The following is a 22235-nucleotide window of genomic DNA, read 5'->3' as shown; positions in this document are numbered from 1 at the left end:
TGGAAGTGGAGAGAGGGACTTAGTTGGCTTTTTCCTCCATTTGTTTTACAATCCAGAAAGATTTCTGGTATTCTAAGCATAGCACGAGAAAGAGCCAAGATACTTGGGAGATTATTATATACTACAAAGATTCTTCTAAACAACTTAATGTGTATCCTTATGCTAAAAATGTAGTCTCTTCCTCCCTGAAATCACAATAAAAAGAGAATTAATTGGAAAGTTTGGCAGAATAAACAAGGTAGAGTCATAGGAAAGGTTTTCATTCTTGCATATAAAATTTTACATGTATATTTAAAAGGAAAATATAGTTAAGGAGAGAAAGGAAGAGAGAAAGAATAAGGGCATTATAATTTTAAATTAAACTTTTTATTTTGAAATAATTGTAAATTCACATGCAGTTGTTAAACAAAAAAAAAAATTAGAGGGATCCTGTGTGCCCTTTACAAGTTCCTCCAACTGCAATATCTTGCAAGACTATGTGTGCATTGAATTTTGATATGATATTATAGAACATATTATGAATGGAGTATGGTGATTGCTTGCATAAATAAGACATGTCTGTGAGAAATCAACATCTTGATTCTACTTAGTCCACAGAAATTTCATGGAGGAGACAGGGTTGATTTTAAGAAAGTTATGCTTAGTGAACTAAGGTGGAATATATTTGAGGCCTAGAATACAATCTGAAAATTTTGGGAGTTAACAGAGACAGAAAGAGTAGCTGGGTGAGTCTATGAGACCAGAATTATCCTAATACCAAAACCAGGCAATGACATTACAAGAAAAGAAAACTATGGACCAGTATCTCTCATGAATAGAGATGCAAAAATTGTCAACAAAATATTAGAATATTAAATTTAAAAATGTACAAAAAGAATTATACACTATGACTGAGTGGGATTTATCCCAGGTATGCAGTGACAGTTCAACATTCAAAAAACAATTAATGTAATCCATCACATCAGATTAAAAAAAGAAAAAAAATCACATGATCATGATAGATACAGAAAAAGCATTTGACAAAATCCAATGCCGATTCATGATAAAAAAAAAACTCGATAAACTAGGAATAGAGAGGTATTTCCTCAACTTGACAAAGAATATCTACAAAAATCCTACAGATAACTTAATGGTGAGAAACTTGAAGCATATTTGCTAAGGTCGGGTACAAGGCAAGGATGTTCCCCCTCATCACTCATTTTCAACATTGTACTGGAAGTTCTAGCTAATGCAATAAGACAAAGGAAATATAAGGTATACAGATTAGGAAGAAAGACATAAAACTGTCTTTGCTCATAGATGACACTATTGTCTATGTAGAAAATACAAAACAATCAACAAAAAAACCTCCCGGAACTACTAAGTGATTATTGCAAGGTTGCAGGTTACAGGGTTAATCGACAAAAGTTAATTGCTTTCCATACCAGCAATGAACAAGTGGAATTTGAAATTAGTAACACAACGCCATTTACATTAGCATCCTCCAAAATGAAATATTTAGATATAAATCTAACAAAATATGTACAAGACCTATCCAAGGAAAGCTCAAAACTCTAATGAGCAAAATCAAAGAAGAACTAAATAAATGGAAAGATATTCCATGTTCTTGGATAGGAAGACTCGATATTGTCAAGATGTCAGTTCCTCCCAACTTGATCTATAGATTCAATACAATCCTAATCAAAATCCCAACAGTTCTTTTGTGGATATTGATAAACTGATTCTAAAGTTTATATAGTTTATATGAAGAGACAAAAGACCCAGAATAACCAACACAATATTGAAAGAGAAGAACAAAGTTGGAATACTGATACTACCTGACTTCAAGCCTTACCATTAAGCTACAGTAATCAAGACAGTATGGTATTGGGAAAGGGACAGACAAGTAGATTAATAGAAGAGCTCAGAAGTAGATCCACACAAGTATAGTTAACTTACCTTTAACAATGGAATAAAGGGAGTACAATGGAGCAAGGATAGTTTTCTCAACAAATGGTGCTGGGACAACTGGGCATCCATGTGTAAAAAAATAGCTCTAGACACAGACTTTACACCCTTCACAAAATTAACTCAAAACGGATCACAGAACTAAATGTAAAATACAAAACTATTAAGAAAAAACCTAGAAGATAACATAGGAAAAAACCTAGATGACTTTGAGTATGGCAATGACTTTTTTAGGTACATCAACAAAAGCGTGATCCATGAAAGAAATAATTGATAAGTTGGACTTCATTAAAATGAAAAACTTCTGCTCCATGCAAGACAATATCAAGAGAATGAGAAGACAAGCCACAGAATGGGAAGAACATTCTCAAAGACACATCTGGCAAAGGACTGTTAAATATACAAAGAACTCTTAAAACTCAATAATAGAAAAACAAACGACCCGATTAAAAAATAGGCCAAAGATATTAATGGACACCTCACCAGAGAAGATATACGGATGACAAACATATGAAAAGATGCTCCACATCATATGTCACTGGGGAAATGCAAATTAAAGCAATGAGACACCATTACAAACCTATTAGAATGGCCAAAATCCAGAACACTGACAACACCAAATGCTGGTGAGGATGTGATGCAACAGAAACTCTCATTCATTGCTGGCAGGAATGCAAAATACTACAGCCACTTTGGAAGACAATTTGGTGGTTTCTTACAAAGCTAAACATATTACCATATGATCCAGCAATCATGCTTCTTGGTTTTCACCCAAGTGGAATGAAAACTTATGTCCACACAAAACCTGTACATTGTTGTTTGTAGCAGCTTCATTCATAATTGCCAAAGCTTGGGAGCAACCATGATGCCCTTCAGTAGGTGAATGGATAAACTGTGGTCCATCCAGACAATGGAACACTGTTCAGCCCTAAAAGGAAATGAGCTATCAAGCCATAAAAAGACAAGAAGGAACCATAAATGCATATTACTAAGTGAAAGAAGTCAATCTGAAAAGACTGCATACTGTGTGATTCCAACTATATGACATTCTGGGAATAAGAGGGGATTTTTAGGGTGGTAAAAATACTCTCCATGATACCATAATGACGTGTCATTATACATTTGTCAAAACCTATAGACAACACAAAAGTGAACCATCATGTGAACTCTGGAGTTTGGGTGATAACAATGTGTCAATGTAGGTTCATCAGCTGTAACAAAACTAACACTCTGGTGGGGGATGTTGATAATGGGGGAAGTTATACCTGAGCGAGGCCAAGGAGTATATGCAACATCTCCCCTCAACTTTGCTGTGAACCTAAAAGTGCTCTAAGAAAATAAAGTCTTAAAAAAAAAGAGTAGCTGGGTACAGTAATAGAAAAAACAGGAGGGCAAAAATTGCATGGTTGCCTATTAAGCAAAAGTGAATGACTATTATTTCTGACAACAGTAAAAGTCTTTTAGTGAAGGTGACAGCTAGAGAAGACAATTTTGACAGGAGTCCTATGACACTTAAAGATTTATGACAATAGATATTTGCTCACCTATGATTTCCTCTATTTGTTATGCAGGCAAACTTTTAGTAAATAGCTTTGAGAAACCTAATTTATCTACCTATCTATCTATAAATGAAAGCTGGGTATATTTTAATAATTACTAGATAAAATATTTCTGCCTTGGTTCTTCTATCTTGTATTTCAGTGAATTATCATGACTGTAATTCTGTTCTTTGTTCAGTGAGATTGGCAAAGTTTCATTTCACTTCATTATCTGAATTCCTCTTTTGGAGAAGTGGGCTGAGAGCTGGGCTGAGGAGGGGATTAAGGAGGCAATTCAGACAGAACTAAGAGTAATCTCAGAGAGTGCATCCAAGGAACAAAACTAAAATTGTGAGACAAGCAGGCTGTCCAAAGGGTCTGCTGCACAGCCTCTGTGCTCTGTATAACTCCTGGGAGCAGCTTTCATGTAGAGAGGCAGCCAGGCCCTGGATATTGAGGTAGACCCCAGATTTGAGGGGTCAAGACAGACACCAGGAACGTCCAACCAGAAACCTCAGATGAGAAGGCAGAAAATGGAAGCCTGAGAAATTCCCAGAACATGTGCTGAAGCTACAGTCCCCTTTATATAAGACAGCAATGGACTCATTCTGGTGAGGAGGGAGCCATTAAAAATACAGCAAACTAATAAACATTTTTAAAAATTAAAAAAGAAAAAAAAAATACAGCAAACTCCTAAGGAAAATAAAAATCATTCACTAAACTGAAATGTAGTAACTATAGCTTCAAATTCATAGGACATCAATTGGGCCACGGCCATCTTTCTGTTATGTACAGATTTTCATGGCATTACAGTATTTGAACAGTATTTTTATTATCGTTATGTACTTACACCCTCCTCCTCCCTGTCCCCCTTCAGAGATACTTTGATCTGCTCCGTGCTCTCTCCTCACACATAAGCTTCTCTATCAGGGTTGATATCATAGTTTAAGCTATAGCAACTTCACTCAAGTAGGGGACAGGGGCAGGAAGCTGATTCCCTGGGCCCTGTGGTCCCTTCCCTCCCTTGCCCTTTTGAAAAAAAAAAGGACAAGTTAAAGTTTTGTCCTCTCTAATTCCCTGTCTTTCATGTTCTCCTATTCCAGGCCTCCCCTCACCCACTTTGGACACTGAGGGAGAGGGTTTTGGTAGGATGTCAATACGGTGTACTATAGGTCACATATATCACACAGATCAATTGCCATCATGACACATAGACTTGCATGATAATACTTGTGGGCACCCTTTTCCATCAAGGGACTCTGCATACAGAGAGAGCTTGATATTGTTCTCCTCAAATTTATGGTCCCTCAGTAAAGAAAATAAAATATTTTCCATTTAAATTACTTTTTGTTATTTATGGCTTAAAATAAAACATGTAAATATATTTTTCAGGGGGAAGAGTTTCCATAAGGGTATATATGGTATGATTACAATTTCACAAAATATTTGGGTATATCTGTATATACCTAGACAATAAACCAAAATATTTATAGTGCTTATTTCTAAGTGGTAAAGCTATAGGTGATTATTTTCTTCTATATATTTTTTCTAATGAAAATTACTTAAAAATTGCTGCCATAAAGGGTATCCAAATTTTAACAGAAAATTCCAATTGAGCTCTTGTCAGTACAAAATTATTTGTCCTTTTTTCAGAAAACACAAGACGTCGATTATAATTCATACAATTAGATCAAATATGAGTGAATCCAAAATAAATACATATAACTTTCTTATTACATAGATGAAAATTGACTAAATGTGTATTCAAATATATATACATAAATAGAATACCCTTGGAGGGGCTGGTAATGGTGTTTGCCTCTAGAAAAGGAAACTGAGTAGCTATAAGATGTTATCGTGTCCTTGAGATCTTTGGTATTTTTGTATTATGTGAATTTTACAAATAAAAAAATAATTAAAAACTAAGAAAAGTAAAAACATGTATTTAAATTCCTCTAACTACCATTTTCAATCACTTTTTGGTCCTTTCTTACACATAAAACCATTTTCCATGGTTAGGTTAATTTACTCTGGTTTTGATTTAGTTTGATTCACTGCCAAAAATGTAGAGTCTCTTCTATAGCCCTATTTGGATAATAAATAACTAGGACCAGTTTCCCACCAAATGTCTCAACACTGAATGTTGTGGATAATTTTTGCCTTCTTTGCAAAACCTCTCACAATGCTGTCACTAAAGAAGATGTAACTGCTGGATTTGACCTTGCTTTCAGTTAGGTGAAGTTTTGTTTATAGAAAAGCCTTGAGATTAAGATCAAGTTTTGTAACTACAATTATCACAAAACAGGTGTCGGTCAAGCGCTGGGTACAGACATTCATTTGTACCCTGATTCATTCATGCAAGTTCCCTTAGAACAGTGCTTTTCTTAGTTTTCAACTTCCTTCTTCCTGTATTCACTTTTATAAACTGACTTGTTTCTTCTGGGACTGAAAAGACATGGATCAGTTGCATAGAGAGAAGACATGGAGGAAATACAATGCAGAAAAGACAGTCTTCTCAACAAGAGAAAAGACATCCATCAGATGACATCCCAAAGTCCCTTCCAGCCTAACCTGTACATGTAAAATATTTATTTATGTTGCCTCTGGTTTAGCTAAGCACGGTTTGCAGACCATTTCCATGGTAACATGAAAACTGTATGTGTTAATTTCTAAATTTTGACACTAACTGATGACAGGTGGGTTGTGTGCAAAGCCCATGGTATTGAAATGCTTAGGAGAGAAGGAGGACATGAAAAACCTAATGAACAATGAAAAGGTGGTAAAGTTAACGAACTGGTGGCATAAATTAACTACCTTAGCACGCATATAAATGTTTATAAGAATAATCTGAATTCCTGAGCATTTATTTACTTAACCAAAGCTTAAAAGCATTAAGAAGTGGGGAAAAGCTTGATCAGACATGAGACCTCAGAAACCTCCCACTGATTGCTATTACAACATTAGTGGAGAGGACATACAGATTACTGGACTGAAATTAAATTCCACAAGGAGGAAGGCAGAGAGCACTGAAAGATAACTAAACAAAGGGAAGTGCCAGATGTGAAAAATCAAGAAGCTATAAGCAATCCCAATGGCATAACAAAGGAAATATGAGTTAGAGTTCTGAGAACGGTAATTCAAAGTATTGAGAGCCAAAGTTAAACATGCCAAATAAATAAACGACATGTCACCATAACGGAAACATTTTATTTTACATGGTCTGAAACACCAATTCTTAGAATTGCTTCTAAGAGTTACATAGGAAGCAAAAAAAGAAGAAAGACAACAAAAGTGAAAACACAAACAAAAATTAGCATACACAAGAGTATAGCTCAGCAACGGCATGTATATTGGTGACACCAGTTTAACACACCAGTGTAGTAGAAGGTGTAAAATTGAGAACCTTTTCATTCTGAATAAACGTCTTATTCCATTTGATACAAAAATGGATTATGAATTCAAAGGAAGGTATTTTCTTATATATGTAGTCTTTTTATTTATTTTTATTTATTTATTTTTGGCTGTGTTGGGTCTTCGTTTCTGTGAGAGGGCTTTCTCTAGTTGCGGCAAGCGGGGGCCACTCTTTTTTCTTTTTTTTTTAATGCTTTAGAAAGAAGTACCCACTTGTCCCCCTGTGTGTTTTTGTTCTTTGTTTTAAATTAATTAATTAATTAATTTTTATTTTTGGCTGTGTTGGGTCTTTGTTTCTGTGCGAGGGCTTTCTCTAGTTGCGGCAAGTGGGGGCCACTCGTCATCGCGGTGCGCAGGCCTCTCACAATCGCGGCCTCTCTTGTTGCGGAGCACAGGCTCCAGACGCGCAGGCTCAGTAGTTGTGGCTCACGGGCCTAGTTGCTCCGCGGCATGTGGGATCTTCCCAGACCAGGGCTCAAACCTGTGTCCCCTGCATTAGCAGGCAGATTCTCAACCACTGTGCCACCAGGGAAGCCCTGTAGTCTTTTTTATATTGATCATTAACTCATCACAGGGACAGAATTTTGGTAAATTGTGCTTATTTTGAAACATGTCTTAATCACCTTTGATTTTATACATATTAAATACTTCATATTCAACTTAAAAAGAGAAAGAAATAAAGATAGAGAATATAAACGATTCTTTTAGGATCAAGAGAGAGTTTGTGTTTTTGTTTTTTAAGATAGCAGACAACGATGAGAAAGATCCAATAGGGAGAGTAAAATCAATTATGCAGGACAGAAGAAGGACACTGTCAGGATTAAATTCTGGAGTAAGCTTGAGGGGATAGAATCCTGCATTAGTAGAGAAGTTTTCAGGCCAGGTTATATGGGTAGAGATGCAGATAGGTTGGTAGACTTGGTGATGGGAGTGTGTGAACCTTCTTAACTGTGTCTACTTTCTCAATGAAATGATGGAAAAGTGTGTTAGCTGAGAGTTCAAAGAAAAGAGGGAGTGTTTGAGATGTGAGGAGCAAGAAACAGATGTGAAAGAATACTTTCAGAGACATTACTGGGGGGCCCACTTGAAGGAAATGGTCATGAATTTTAAGAGATTGGTTCAGCTGCATGGATAAAGGTGGAAAGTAGGCAGAAAATGGAACTTCATGGAGGGCAGGTTTTTTCAGGCAAGTAAATGGAAAGAGAGAGTGAAAAGGGAATTGAGATCATCTGCAAGGAGTGATTTTTAAAATGAAGGACCCATGGGAACTAAACCAGGTGTGGGCTTGATGAACATGTGAAAAGGCAGTGGTGAGCTCAGTAGGGTGGAAGTCCTGGCGGCATCAGGAAATTGTTGGCTATAGAAGTGGGAGTGAGCTGAAAGAGAGGACATGGGGGTTAGAGAATGGTAAGCCTGGAATTCTGATTCTGAGGGTGTGAAGTTATTGGTAATGATGGTTGTAGGATGTGGCCCTGGAACGAGTGGCTGAGACGGGGTTGAGGAAAGATCGCTGGATATAAACAAGTCAAAGAACTGAGTGAGAGGCTGGGAGGCTGCGTGGATCATTTGCCTGAATGTTGAAATTACCAAAAATGGATGGCAAAATTAGGTAGAGAGAGAGAGAGAAGTTATGGAGACATGGAGCTAGGTTTAACTTTTTTCAAAGATAGGAGTGATTGGTTGGGACTGTACCGTAAGGGAGGGTAGATAGTGGTAGAGTCTAATGCCACGTGCATTTAAAATCAATATTTGAATAATTCTGTAAATGAACATTTTATTCATAACCATGGATATCTGCCAGAATAGAGGTTGCATCAATGCAGCTAGTTTATATTAAATGAAAAACACACAAAAATATTTTTATATATTTAGCAATGAAACTTGAGAGCAAATTTTTATCAGGACCATGAATGCTATTCCTACTTTTACAGAATTACTAAGAAATTTCCAGATTCAGAAAGTTGCCTTCTAACTTGAGAACTGCAAGAGGATTAAATCAGAATACTAATGAAGTGTTTGGAACAGGACCCAACAAATAGTAAGTACCTAATAAAAAGTCATGAGGGAAGAAAACTAAAGATGACTCCCTATGAGGAAATATGCCAAGCCTGCTTTGCCACTTTTCTTTATACATTGTCCTAAACCAAACAAAGAAAAAAAAACCTTTTATATCAAAGGTCAACTTGATCTACACTGGTTTTCCCTGATTTGTAGACCAGATACTTTTTCTATTATTTCTGAGAAGAGTCTTGTGCTAAGAAATATAAACTTTGCTTCTGGATGTTGTAAGTACTGGGGGAAAGATTTAATAATTGATGCTGGAACTATTGACTCACCATATTTTTCTAATCATGGGGTACATGTTAAGATGCCAAACCCAGAATCCACAAAGTTGGATATATCCAACCACTTAAACACGGCAAAAACAAACAAATAAACCATAAAGAAGGTTTTGACTTTTTAACCTTAATCAAGGTTAGAAGGCAAAAGACAAACTGAGAAAATTAGCTTCAACATGTGAGGTTGAAAAAGAATATCCCTAATGTAAAAAGAGGTTTTATAAAACAATAAGAAAAAGAGAAGCCGTAATTGTTTTTAAAGGGCAAAAGACATGGATATGAATAAGGATTAAATGAATAGAAATGGCTGATGAATATATAAGAAGATATTTGTCAGAAGAAATCGAAGGCACCTGGTCTTCACTGTTGTTTGTAAAACCAATAATGCTCAGCTTTAAAGAGGATGCAGAGAAGCACCCTCTCAAGCAATATTAATGGGAATAAAAATTAGAACAGTATCAAGTTTTTGGTTGTCAGTTGGCAATTTTTATCAAAATCCTAAATATGCATATCCTTTGACCTAGCAATTCCACTTATAAGAATTTATTCTATGCAGATGTGACAGTAGCCAAAATATTTGTGTCTCAGCATCAGTAACAGTAGAAAACCACTGCAAAGTGTTTGTGGTCATGAAAAGATACACCCAAAAGACTGCTGAATGAAACAAGTATGTTACAAAGTAGCATGTGTGGTTCTGATTACATTTATGTAAAAATATATATGTGTGTGTTGATATGTAAGTGTCCAAACTGATGTCTGAAAGGGTGTTCCCAACCATGTGAATAGTGATTATCTTTGAGTAGTGGAATTTCTGATCATTTTTACTTTGTTTATGTTTTTGTTTATGGTTTATGTTTTTTGTATATTGTTTGAATTGTATATGAGGACCACTTGCCGCCCTAGTGACCATATATATATACACACACAAACATCCTTGTACCTTTACTCTAATTGCCTGAAAGAAATTCCCTGAAAAGGCCTTGGTTAAAAAGGAGGAGAATGATTAACTTACACCTCAAGTTTTGTCCGAGGCCAGTCCTATCAATGAGAAATTTTTTATCTTACATTCAGGTTAATTTCTGTGTTGAATTTTACTTAGTTAATAGTCATAAGTTTAATTGAGCTCTCAATGTAGGGGAGAAAAAAAAACCCCACATTTTTCTCTTCTGAAACCTTGACTTCTTTGGGTCAAATTAAGTGCGTTGTTCCTAAACTGTTAAAAACTCATTGCTCACATTTTGTTAGCAGTTCCACATGAATCCAAGAAAGAACACATTGAAATTTCAAAATGGCAAAAACTGAGTTTCCTTTCGCCCATAGTTTAGAATACAGTTTCCTTGACTCTGGGTGTCCCTGTGCTGACGGAAGTCTGAGTCTGGGGATTCCTCTGCTAGCCCACACCCAGGGCCTCAGGGGAAGAGGCCCGTCACTCCACCATCGCTGTGGCAGAGGGTACCCTCATGCGCTTGAGTGCTGATTTCATGGTGCTGGTGATCCTATTAAGGATATGGGTGGTGGCAGGGGGGACCCTCAAAGTTGCATTTACCTGTTTGTTTCTCAAGGGCTGAACCACTTCTCGAAGGCACAGGTCTAGATCATTGAGATAGTCCTTTTCCGTCTGTATCAGCTCCTTGATGATTTTCGAACGCTTTGCCATCATTCTCTGATGTTCCTTCTCCTGAATTAGGGTCTCAGCCGTGGAACACCCAGCCTGTGGGGTCATCTTTTCTGTTAAATGAAAACACGTACATATGAGGCATTCTGTTGAGATTTCTGGTTCCTTCATTACAAACAATGCCGCTGCAGGATTATTGTTAGCAAGGGAAAAGGCTTAGAGTGTCTTCACGTGTGTTCTTGGGAAGTGATGTGTGGAAGTTTCCCTTAAGGTTGGAATCCTATGAAACTATGAGAGGGAAGAGGTGTGAGAAGGAATACTTCTAACAGGTCAGTTAAAAAATACTTGACATGTCTAGTCTTTAAAATATCCCATTGCTACTATATTAGGTTACAAACCTGGTCTTCAGCTAGAGATAAAATGTATAAAATCATAGTTCAGAACTTCTTCTGGACACATTTAAGTCAAGGGAAGATTTTTAATTAGTAAGTGGAACACCTTCCAATTTTGTCTCTATTATTAAAAATAATTGCCCCTCATTCTCAGTGGGTGGTACACAAATCTCCATGAAATGGAAAACAATTGTACATGATTGAGATTTGTCTTTCAGTTCACAGTTAGAATCTCTGAGGAGTGAGGCAGTGGTAGGTTAAACAAATTTCAACTAAGATTTTTCACAGGGGCTTCCCTGGTGGTGCAGTGGTTGAGAATCTGCCTGCTAATGCAGGGGACATGGGCTCGAGCCCTGGTCTGGGAAGATCCCACATGCCGTGGAGCAGCTGGGCCTGTGAGCCACAACTACTGAGCCTGCGCGTCTGGGGCTTGTGTTCTGCAGCAAGAGAGGCTGCAACAGTGACAGGCCCGCTCACCGTGATGAGGACTGGCCCCCACTCGCCGCAACTGGAGAAAGCCCTCGCACAGAAACGAAGACCCAGCACAGCCAAATAAATAAATAGCATTCCCTTTTTTTAAAAAAAAAAAAAAGATTTTTCACAGCTCGTCTTCAATGGGATGCATATCTTGTTATTTCAGAATTCTTGAGCTGCCAAACGGAAATTTTTAATTAAAAAAATCACAGTGCTGAGGAGATGTTGAGATAAATGGGAATCCTCACATGTAGCCAAGGTTTTATATAAAGTAAAATGTAAGAAAGCTAAATATCTTCAAGAATGAGATACCCCACGGTGATGTAAAATTTTGGAAGCCACAGCTAGGTCACAGATGAAATCAGAGCAGTGACAGATAGTGGGGCAGTGTGTATGTGTGTGTGTAAATGGATTTGCTTCAAGCCTGATGTCATCACAAACTTAATTTTCATTGTAGTCTCTATTTGCAGAAGTAATTTTATTTCCTTTAAAACTAATATGATTCTAGTAACTGACGTGTAAGACATCTCTAATGCTGACACTACTTCCTGAGAATGTAGAGCTTTACAAAAGGGCCTAGAAAGACTCTGTATGGGGGAAAAAGTGCACAGATCACACTTATGGAAATGGAAATAAAGTGAGGATGTTCTCTTGGCTGAGCCCAGAGCTAAGACAACTGGAGAAATACTATCATAGCAGAGTTAATGGTTCAATGTGAAGAGACTGCCCCTAGAATGTGAATAGACACTAAGAATAGTGAGCATTCCTCTGTCCCTGGCCCAGTCATTTCAGGAGGCCCGACAGAGGCTTCATAATCCAACCTCGGGAAGCATACTGTGGTGGTAATTCCAGCATTAGTTTGGAAGGTGCACTAGATTGGTCTTTGGACAATCCTGACTTGCAGGTGAATATGCTTCTGGGTCATTTGCCTGGAAACTATTCTTCCTTCATCAGGAAAGAAGAAGGATTTGACCAATAGCACTTAACAGCACATGGTTTTACAAGGCTTAGGCCATTCAGTGCCAGAGAAATAATCTATGTAAGTTACTGAAGAAGAGAATCATGTAAGGAGCCTTCATATCCTGATCTATGTTATGAGAACTTGGGGTTTCTTCCTAATTTATGATACTTTTATTGGAAGGTATAAAAAGCCTGTCTCTCAGCACCCCAAATTCGACAGGAAGAGTTACAATTAGGCATCACTATTATGAACTCTTCTGGATATAAAAGAGAAAGGCAGGTCACTGGTGAGGAGAGATGCAGTGAACAGGTTGTATTCACAAGTGGACCTTGTGACCTTTGGGAGCCTACCTTTGGCTTCTCCTTCTAAAAGGTTGGGGGCTGGAAGTCAGAGGGCAGAGGGGGGAGTGATGGGGCTTCTTTTCTCCTGGGATGTATAAAATAGCTCACAGACAGAAACTTCACTAGTAGAGAGCTGGCAAACCAGTATGGATAGTATTCAATTATTATTTAATATTATCTCAAAAATAAAAGGGGCACTAACCGATGTCTGCTTTTCCAAGTTCTAAACGTTTTGTGCCTTACAAATAAGGGGGGTCTAGCAAGGAGAAGGGAGTCTTTCCTGATCTTTGGCTAAGAAATATTCCAAAAATACATTCTCAGGTTCTTTTTAGTTCTCAATTCCAGGACTCAATTACTACATCAATTTAACTTATTTTACAGATTTCTCCAGTTGCTGCACTTGAAATGTGCAATATCAGATTTTATTAATTAAAAATTAGATTTTCCAATCCTGCTCAATATCTTGTTAGGAATCAAGTTAGGGGGTCACAGGGTTGGAAATAAAGTGTCAGTCAAGATATTCAACTTCAGAAACGTCTCCCTTCAGGGATAAAAACCTTCTTAGAGAATTCAGAGTGGAGCAATCTTGAGAGCTACTTTTGTTTGTTCTTTTGACTCAACTTTATTGTGGGAACAAAGACTTCCGGTCATTCTCCGATTGTTTCCGGAAAACAATCATTTTCCCATCCGGTCTCTAAACACGGGTTCTGTTTGCATTTCTTAAACCAACAAACTCTCCACAATGCATTGTGGGCACAAGCTTTGTTTTTATAAGATCCCTCTCAACCTTTAAAACTTTTACATTTCAGTTATACTACGTTTTTACACGTAAAACTACTTGTAACACACGAATATGACCAATATAGATCACCCAAATCAGCAGTCAGCCATAATAATCTTTTATTTCTACGTAAAGCAACAGAGGAGCTAAGTATTTAGGAAAGAAGGAAAAATAAATCTTTAGGAATGACTATTTTCCAGTATTTAGCATAAACTAAAAGACTGTGTCAAAACTAAAGGGAAATGGAGGCTAAAAGGACATTTAGATAGTTTTAACCAAAATATGCTACTGTGAATGAAAACGGTACCACATAAGTGACCTCCCCTTGCCCAACCTCTTTCTTTTACCCTCGAGCTTTATTTTTCCAGCAGTGATGATAAATTTTTACTATTCTAGCTAAGATTTCATGAGTAAGATATGTGGAAATTCCTGCCCAAGAAAGTTTATGTAAAAGGAGTTTGCTGCAGTTTGGGGAAAGGAAAACCAGACTTAAGATCACCTCTGCCACTGTTCACAGCGAGAACTTGGTGGATTAAAAAAAAAAAAAAAAAAGTACTTATTCTCACAGAGCCTCAGTTTCCTCATCTGTAAACTAGGAATGAAAACCATCACAGGGTTTTCATAAAGACTGAATTAAATGAGCAACGGTATGTGGAATCTCCTTAAGGTCTTTAAAACCACATAAATGTTAGTTATTTCCACAGACATGGGAATGACAGGGTTCTTTCTCTCAGCTCTTGAACTTTTCCGTCCCTTAGGGCAAACAGTTATCTCATTATCTTATAGTTATCAACTTGTCAAGAAAAAAACATGACTCCGAAGTGGGTGGACAGCTATGTTGGGAGAGGAAGAGAAGGAAAAATAGGGGCGCCGCCCATGGAGGAAATTCAGAATAGAGCTGGCGATTGGAATCCTGGGTAGCTCTCCTGGGCTGGGAGTATGTGTGGGGAGAACCCTGGTCTTCTAGAGAGATGAAAAAGCACCCGAAGGTAAGGGCATGGCTGGGGAGGACTGATGACAATCTTCACTGAGAGCCCACGTTTTGCTTAGAGTTCATGTGCACTCTTTCTGCTTTGCTGTTGTTGCTATTGCTGCTGCTGTTTTGGGGTGGGTTTTAAGGAGAGGTAATTGATTTAATTTTATCAAGTTATAAAATTATATATAGTTTCAAGGTTAAGTGCCTAGACTTTGCACCACACTTCCTGGATTCAAACTCCACCTCTAACATTAGATATGTGACCTTGAACAAGGTATTTAACTCTGTGCATCCATTTCCTCATCTGTAAATTAAGGGTAATATTAGTAAAACCTTATAAAGTGATTGTGAAGATAAAATGAGTTAATGTTTGTTAAACACAACAGTGCTTGGAAGAATAGTAGATATTGTGTAAATGTTTGCTATTCTTATTAGATGCAATTCCTGTTTATTAGCTGTAATATAATTTTCACTGTATTTTTAGCTGCATTCCAGTTTAGTGTATAACCTTCCCAAAATATTTTCATGCAGTTAATATAGCATGAATTAAATATAGCAGTTAATTGTTTTTTTTTAAACAACATATACTCATATACACGTTCCTCTACAACTTGCTTTTTCAACTTTAGCATTATATGGTGGTAATTTTGTTTGGTAAGCATGTATATATATATACATACATCTTTATTCTTTACAATAGCAATATAGTTGTCAGACACTGCTATTTGCCTGTCCAATATCTATTCTCCCATTTGTCTTTTATAAATTGAACACTGAATAGATAAAAATGCTTACTTCTTAGATTCTTTTTAAAACTATGTCTCATTTATGGCAAAAGAGAGATGTAAGTAAAAATCTCTGAGAGGGGTTTCAGGAGTCTGTAAAAAGGCAAACTTGGTTGAGATGCCCCTTCTTCCATCCTTCACCCCTTATGTTTCTTGCCTCTTTTTTATTGCCTGGAATGTGGATGTGAATCCTGGAGGTGCAGCAGCCATGCCGGAACCATGAAATACTAGCCACAAAGATTAAGACCTATACACAATGGATGGCAGTGTATGGAAAGATGTAAAGAGCCTCCTTACTCCTAGACTTCTTGCATGAGACACATAAATTTCCATGTGTTAAGCCACATTTTTCTGTTGTTTTTAGGAAAGCTTATTAGTATATGACAGAGATTTTGGTATCTAGAAATTTAAGTGTTGCAAATAATGCAACCTGTAACGTGAAAATGGCCTAGTGGGGGAGGAAGGATACCAGGAAGACATTTGTAGTCTGGAGAGTTGGTGACCATTACCATCCAGTGGCAAAATATTTGGTAAATCTATATTACCGCATACTAAGGCATATAATTAGAGGAAATGGTAGAAAAAATCAAAATGTTGGCATGTTCTGATTCTTCTTTGCCACGTTCAGCAAAAGCATACAAATGAGATATGAACTCAGACCATGGCTAGGCAATCTATAAGGAGAGATAAAAGAAAACACCTAAAAAAGATATTCTGCTGGTGGCCTGTAATTTAAATAGGCTGAAAGCCTCAAAATTGGATTGAAAATGCCAACCACTTCCAACCTCAAAGGGAAGCCCAAGAGATAGCTTTAGGAGGAGATAAGACTGGTGCCTCAGGGCTTCCTCTTCCTTGAAGAGTTTTCTGTCATTCCAGAGAGGGAAAGCACACCAGCCTGGGTAAATTTGAGTGGTGTCTGAAAGACTACCAGTGGCCATCAGGCTAAGGGCTTTCTATTAACATCAAATCCCACCTGCTTGAGCCTCAGCTGTGAGTCTGATTCATGGATATCTGCTAATGTCCTGTTGCATGTCTTCATGGAGAAACTTCTGGGCTTCAGAAAATATCTCTGGACATCAGTGGTCTTCATATCTGGACATTAGTGGTCCTGACTTCCCTTTCCACTATTGATACGCTTTCTCCTGGTTTCTATAATCTGGATTCTTGCTCACTGTTATAGGCAGAAAATGGCCCCCCAAGGATGTCTACACCCTAATCCTTGCAACCTGTGAATATGTGACCTTACACGGCAAAGGAGACTTTGCTGATGTGATTAAGGTCACAGACTTTGGGATGGGGAGATTATCCTGATGGACCCAATCTAATCACATTAGCCCTTAAAAGCAGAAGAGAACACAAGGAGAGGTGAAGACTGAGAGGGACCTGACCCACCAGTGCTGGTTTTGAAGATGGAGGAAGAAGGGCTAAGAGCTAAGGAATGCGGGTGGCCCTTAGAAGCCGAGAACAGCCTTTGGTTGATGGCCAGCAAGGAAATAGGTACCAACAACCTGAAGAGCGAGGAAAGCCTTCCCCTCTCAAACCTCCAGAAAGGAGCACAGCTCTATTGACCCCTTGCTTTCAGCTGTGAGACTCTAAGCAGAGACTCGGCCACTCCGGACTTCTGACCGACAGAAACTGAGATAATACATTTGTGTTAGTTTAAACAACTAAATTTGTGGTGATTTGTTACAGAGGCAATAGGAAACCAATATCCCCACATAATCTAATCCCTGAAAGATCACAGTCATTGTTTAGATTGCTCCTCTTAAGAACTTGAACTACACGTAAGGTTCCTCCCACTTTTCAGTGTTCGTTAGCGAATCTTCCCAAGCTACTAGTCCAAGATAGCCTGTGCCACAGTAGCTTGAGTTTCAGTAGTGAAATAAACATGAGATTGTCAGTTAGACTTTTTCTTTCAATATAGTTTTTTCATCTTTGACTAATGTATTGGTTTCCAGTACAGGCCAGAAAAATCACACTTGGAGGATAGGTACAGGATTGTACAAAAGTTTTCAGTTAGAGAGACATCAATAATAAACCAGATAGTCCTTGTGTTCTAATGCATTATTGTCTTGAATTCAGTTTAATAGTTTCCCTAAGCAGCCACACAATAGCTCAAGTGGTAGTTCCAGCTGTGGCAGTGGCTCTGAAGGTCTTGGCAGTGACAACAGCAAAGAGAAGAAATAAACGACTATAGAAGAAAGGCACACCGCTCCAGGTGTATTTCACAAATCATGAAAAATGAATCCCAGCTTGACTGGTAGAGATTCAGAGACATTTAAAAACACCAGATAAAACATTTAAAAATATTTTAAATGAATGACTAAGGCTTCAAAAATGTGTAAAAATTCTCTGAGGGCTGGAGTAAACTTTAAGTGCAGTCCAAGGAATTAAGTGAGGCTGAAACCACCAAATACCCTGGAGACATCTACAGACACTGGTGTCCTAAGAGGATGAGAACTTTGTGTGTCCACAACGAGGAGACAGGACATGGTGGAGATGAGATCTGGGCTACGTTTCTGAGCAGTGGGGAACCTGATTAGAGAAATAGCATAAAGCCAGGAACAGAAAGGAAACACTCAGAAAAAGGTGAACTAGTTCAGTACAAATAATGCTCCAAAGGGAGAGACATCAGTAAAAATTGTCTCAGCCGTACCTCTGGGTGATGATAAAAAAAAAAGGGGGCAGGAGAGAAGGTTCCCTAATAATTCAGGGACAATAATTGGCTCTCATATGGGTTTGGGGCCTGGATTCATTGAACATTTCACAAATGAGTAAGGGCCTACTATGAGCCTGAAAGTGTTCTAGGAGCTGAAGATACAGCAGTTTAAAAAATATCAAAAAAAAAAAATCCCTTTTCTCATGGAGATTAAATTTTAGTGGGGAAAGAAGAATATAAATAAGTTATTTAGTATACTAAAAGGTAATATGTGGTATGGTAAAAACAATACAGCAATGAGGGCCTCTAGGAAATGCTCAAAAGGTATGCAATTTTAAATAAGATGGTGGGGAAATTTTCAAATTAAGCAAAGACGAAAGGAGACAGAGAGTCATGCAGGTGTCTGGGGTACATTGTTTTCCTCAGAGGAACCAGCCAGTGGAAAGCTTTAAGGTGAGAGTGTGTGTGCCCTGTTCAAGGATCAGGAAGGAGGCCGGTGTGACTGAGGTGGGTAGAGAGCTGGGAGGGAGTAGGAGAGATTAGAGGAGAGGGCAGCTTTGCAAGTATTTTAAACATTTAAACATCTTTGTAGTGATGCAGAAAAGGTAAAGGCATTGGAGTAATTTAGATGTTTTTCAATTAAGAATGCATGTTAACATTTCAAGACCAATCATCACAATAATAGAAATAGTATGTAAATTTTCAAAACCAGTAGAGGCAAAATGTAATGAGGAAAAAGTAATTCAAAAGAAGAAAAGAGAAATATAAGGTACATCCAAATATATGAGCAATTATAATAAATCAAATACCCAGATTATCAAGCTGGATTTAAAATAAAAAAAAACAGCTACAGCTATGTGCTGTTTACAAGACAGAGAACATAAGCACATAGAAAGTTTGAATGTAAAAAGTAAAAAACAATACTGAGCAAATACTAATGAAGAGAAAGATGGTAACGCTATCTTTATACCAGACAAATTATACTTGAAGGCAAAATAAACTTGAAGGCACTCCGTAATGATTAAATGTTCATCAGGATGATATGAAAATTTTAATTTTGTGTGTACTGAATAATATGGTTTCAAAACATAATATAAAAAGTGAGAGTTGTAAGCAGAATTTGACAAATCTTCCATAATAATGGTATTATAAACATAATTCAATGACAGGCCAGTTAGGATGGAAAAATGTGTGCTCAAGAATTGGAGATTTCACATTCTTTTTAAGGACAAACATAACCTTTATGAAAATACACCATATTGTAGACCATAAAATTTCAAAGAATCAGTACATAAGAATCACAACTACAATGCAATTAAGTTACATGTAAACAACAAAAATAAAACTTAAGCTCATTTGTTTAGGAATGTTAAAAAAAACCCTGCTAAATAACTAATGAGCAATAGAAGAAATCACAAAAGCAAATAGAAGATATTTATTCTGAAAGATAAGAAAAATATTACATGTGGAATGTCACTTAAACATTGCTTATGGAAAATGTATAGCCTTAAATTTATATATAAGAAAGGAAACAAGACTGAAAATTAATGATTTAACTAAAGAAGTAAAACAAGGGAAAATATATAAGCCAAAAGAAAACAGAAGAAAGGAAATTAAGAACAAACTTTTAATGAAATTGAATAGGTCTTCAACTCAGGCTTCAAATAATTCCCACAGATATATTGCAAGGAACATGAGATCACAAAAAAAAAATTCCTAAAATATACAAGGAAACGAGGTATCATGAGTCAGATACAGGAAAAAAAGAGACACAATTTTACCCACAAAGCCTTAAAATATTGGAATTATTAGAGATATTTAAAAAGTGTATTTAGTAGGTCTATAGAAACAGAGTGGTTTGAACTTATAATCAAGAAACAAGAGACTAACTATGGAGAACAGTATGGAGGTTCCTTAAAAAACTAAAAATAGAACTACCATACGACCCAGCAATCCCACTACTGGGCATATACCCTGAGAAAACCATAATTCAAAAAGAGTCATGTACCACAATGTTCATTACAGCTTTATTTACAATAGCCAGGACATGGAAGCAACCTAAGTGTCCACTGACAGATGAATGGATAAAGAAGATATGGCACATACATACAATGGAATATTACTCAGCCATAAAAAGAAATGAAATTGAGTTATTTGTAGTGAGGTGGATGGACCTAGAGTCTGTCATACAGAGTGAAGTAAGTCAGAAAGAGGAAAACAAATACTGTATGCTAACACATATATATGGAATCTAAAAAAAAAAATGGTTCTGAAGAACTAGGGGCAGGACAGGAATAAAGACGCAGATGTAGAGAATGGACTTGAGGACATGGGGAGGGGGAAGGGTAAGCTGGGATGAAGTGAGAGAGTGGCATGGACATATATACACTCCAAATGTAAAATAGATAGCTAGTGGGAAGCAGCTGCATAGCACAGGGGTTCAGCTTGGTGCTTTGTGACCACCTAGAAGGAGTGGGATAGGGAGGGTGGGAGGGAGACACAAGAGGGAGAGGATATGGAGATATATGTATACATATAGCTGATTCACTTTGTTATACAGCAGAAACACACAACATTGTAAAGCAATTATACTCCAATAGAGGTGTTAAAAAAACAACAACAAAAAAACAAGAGGCTATAAAAATGATGATGTAGATTTTAAAAGAATGAAATAAAACTTTGAAAAGTATAACTCATAATAATTAAAATTTAAAAGCTTAATGGACTACAAAACCCAGTGAAAGGGTAAAACAGTATATTAGACAAAGCTGAAGAAATTAATGGAATCCAGCCAAAGAAATTATACACAATGCAACAGAGTGAAGTGAAGAGATATAAAATATGCAGCATAGGTTGGGAGACATTGAGAACTGAATGAGGTCTAACAAGCTTAACTGGAGATCCACAGGGTATGACAGAGAATGTAAGGAAGAGGAAATATTCGACGTGCCAATTACCAAAGAGTTCAGAAATTGTGAAAGACAGTAAGCCTCAGAATCAGAAATTTTAATGAATTCCAAACAAGATAGATAAAATTAGAAAACCACACCTAGACACAGCATTTTGAAACTTTGAAACAATAAGAATAACTAGATCTTAAGAGCATGCAGTAAGAAAAGACAGATTACCTACAAAGGGTTAACAATCAGACTAATAGCTGCCCTTACAATGACACTGACACAAGCCAGAACATAGTAAAATATGCCTTTAGAGAACTAAGAGAAAATAACTGTCACCTTAGCCTAGCAAAACTTTCTCAAAAATGATGGTAAAATAAACACATTTTAGAAAAACAAGATCTTAGTTTACCACCAAAAGAGCCTCATAAAAAGTAATTCTAAAAGATGTACCTTACTCAGAGGGCAAATGGTCCCAAATGGAAGATTGAAATGCAAAAAGGAATAAGATGGAAACGAAGAGGGAAAGATAAATCATATGGAATATTAGTCCAGGAAGAAGGACACCTGAACAGGTAGAGAGAAATAAGCATGTGTTAGAACAATAACCAATAAAATTAACAAAATTTTCTAGTCTTTCTAGTTCTGAAATATTTAATTGCCTTTTACACTTTACACGTCGTAGAAAGGATCACACCTAAACATATTATAAAGAAATTTCTAAATTCCAAGGATAAAGAGAAACTCTTACAAACTTCCTGAAAGAAAAATTTCAGGTGAGACTAGGACTTGAATTAAATTTCTTATGTGCAGCACTGGATGCTAGAAGACATTGGAATCATATATAAAGAATTCCGAGAGAACAAGATTTTGATCTTGACCCCCTTGTTAGTTATAATTTAGGTTAAAAGACCACTGCTTTCAAGTACAGGAGAATTTGGCAAATAGCCACCCTTGTAATCTCTCTGAAAACGTTACTTTAGTAAGAGTGCCAGTTAAATGGAAATAGGACCCAAACATCTCAGTATAGCAGAAGACAAAATATATAAGAGGTTTCTTGTAGAGACTCACTCTCTCCAAACTCCCAATGAAAACATTCAACAAGTAACAGGATCCTGC

The 22235-nt window shown here is 37.0% G+C and overlaps 1 protein-coding gene across 1 annotated transcript in view; it reads right to left on the bottom strand.

The window, feature by feature from the left end:
• Nucleotides 1-22235, bottom strand: part of ARHGEF38 (Rho guanine nucleotide exchange factor 38) — a 148556-nt gene that overhangs the window by 98193 nt on the left and 28128 nt on the right. Inside the window, exon 2 of the mRNA XM_082463099.1 lies at nucleotides 10782-10963. Coding sequence (XP_082319225.1) covers nucleotides 10782-10963 — 182 coding nt within the window. The remainder of the gene's footprint in view (nucleotides 1-10781; nucleotides 10964-22235) is intronic.

This window comes from Balaenoptera physalus, assembly GCF_965194825.1.
Source record: "Balaenoptera physalus genome assembly, chromosome: 5".
In the NCBI taxonomy this organism is placed as follows: Eukaryota; Metazoa; Chordata; class Mammalia; order Artiodactyla; family Balaenopteridae; genus Balaenoptera; species Balaenoptera physalus.
This window is presented reverse-complemented; position numbering and strand designations above follow the sequence as displayed.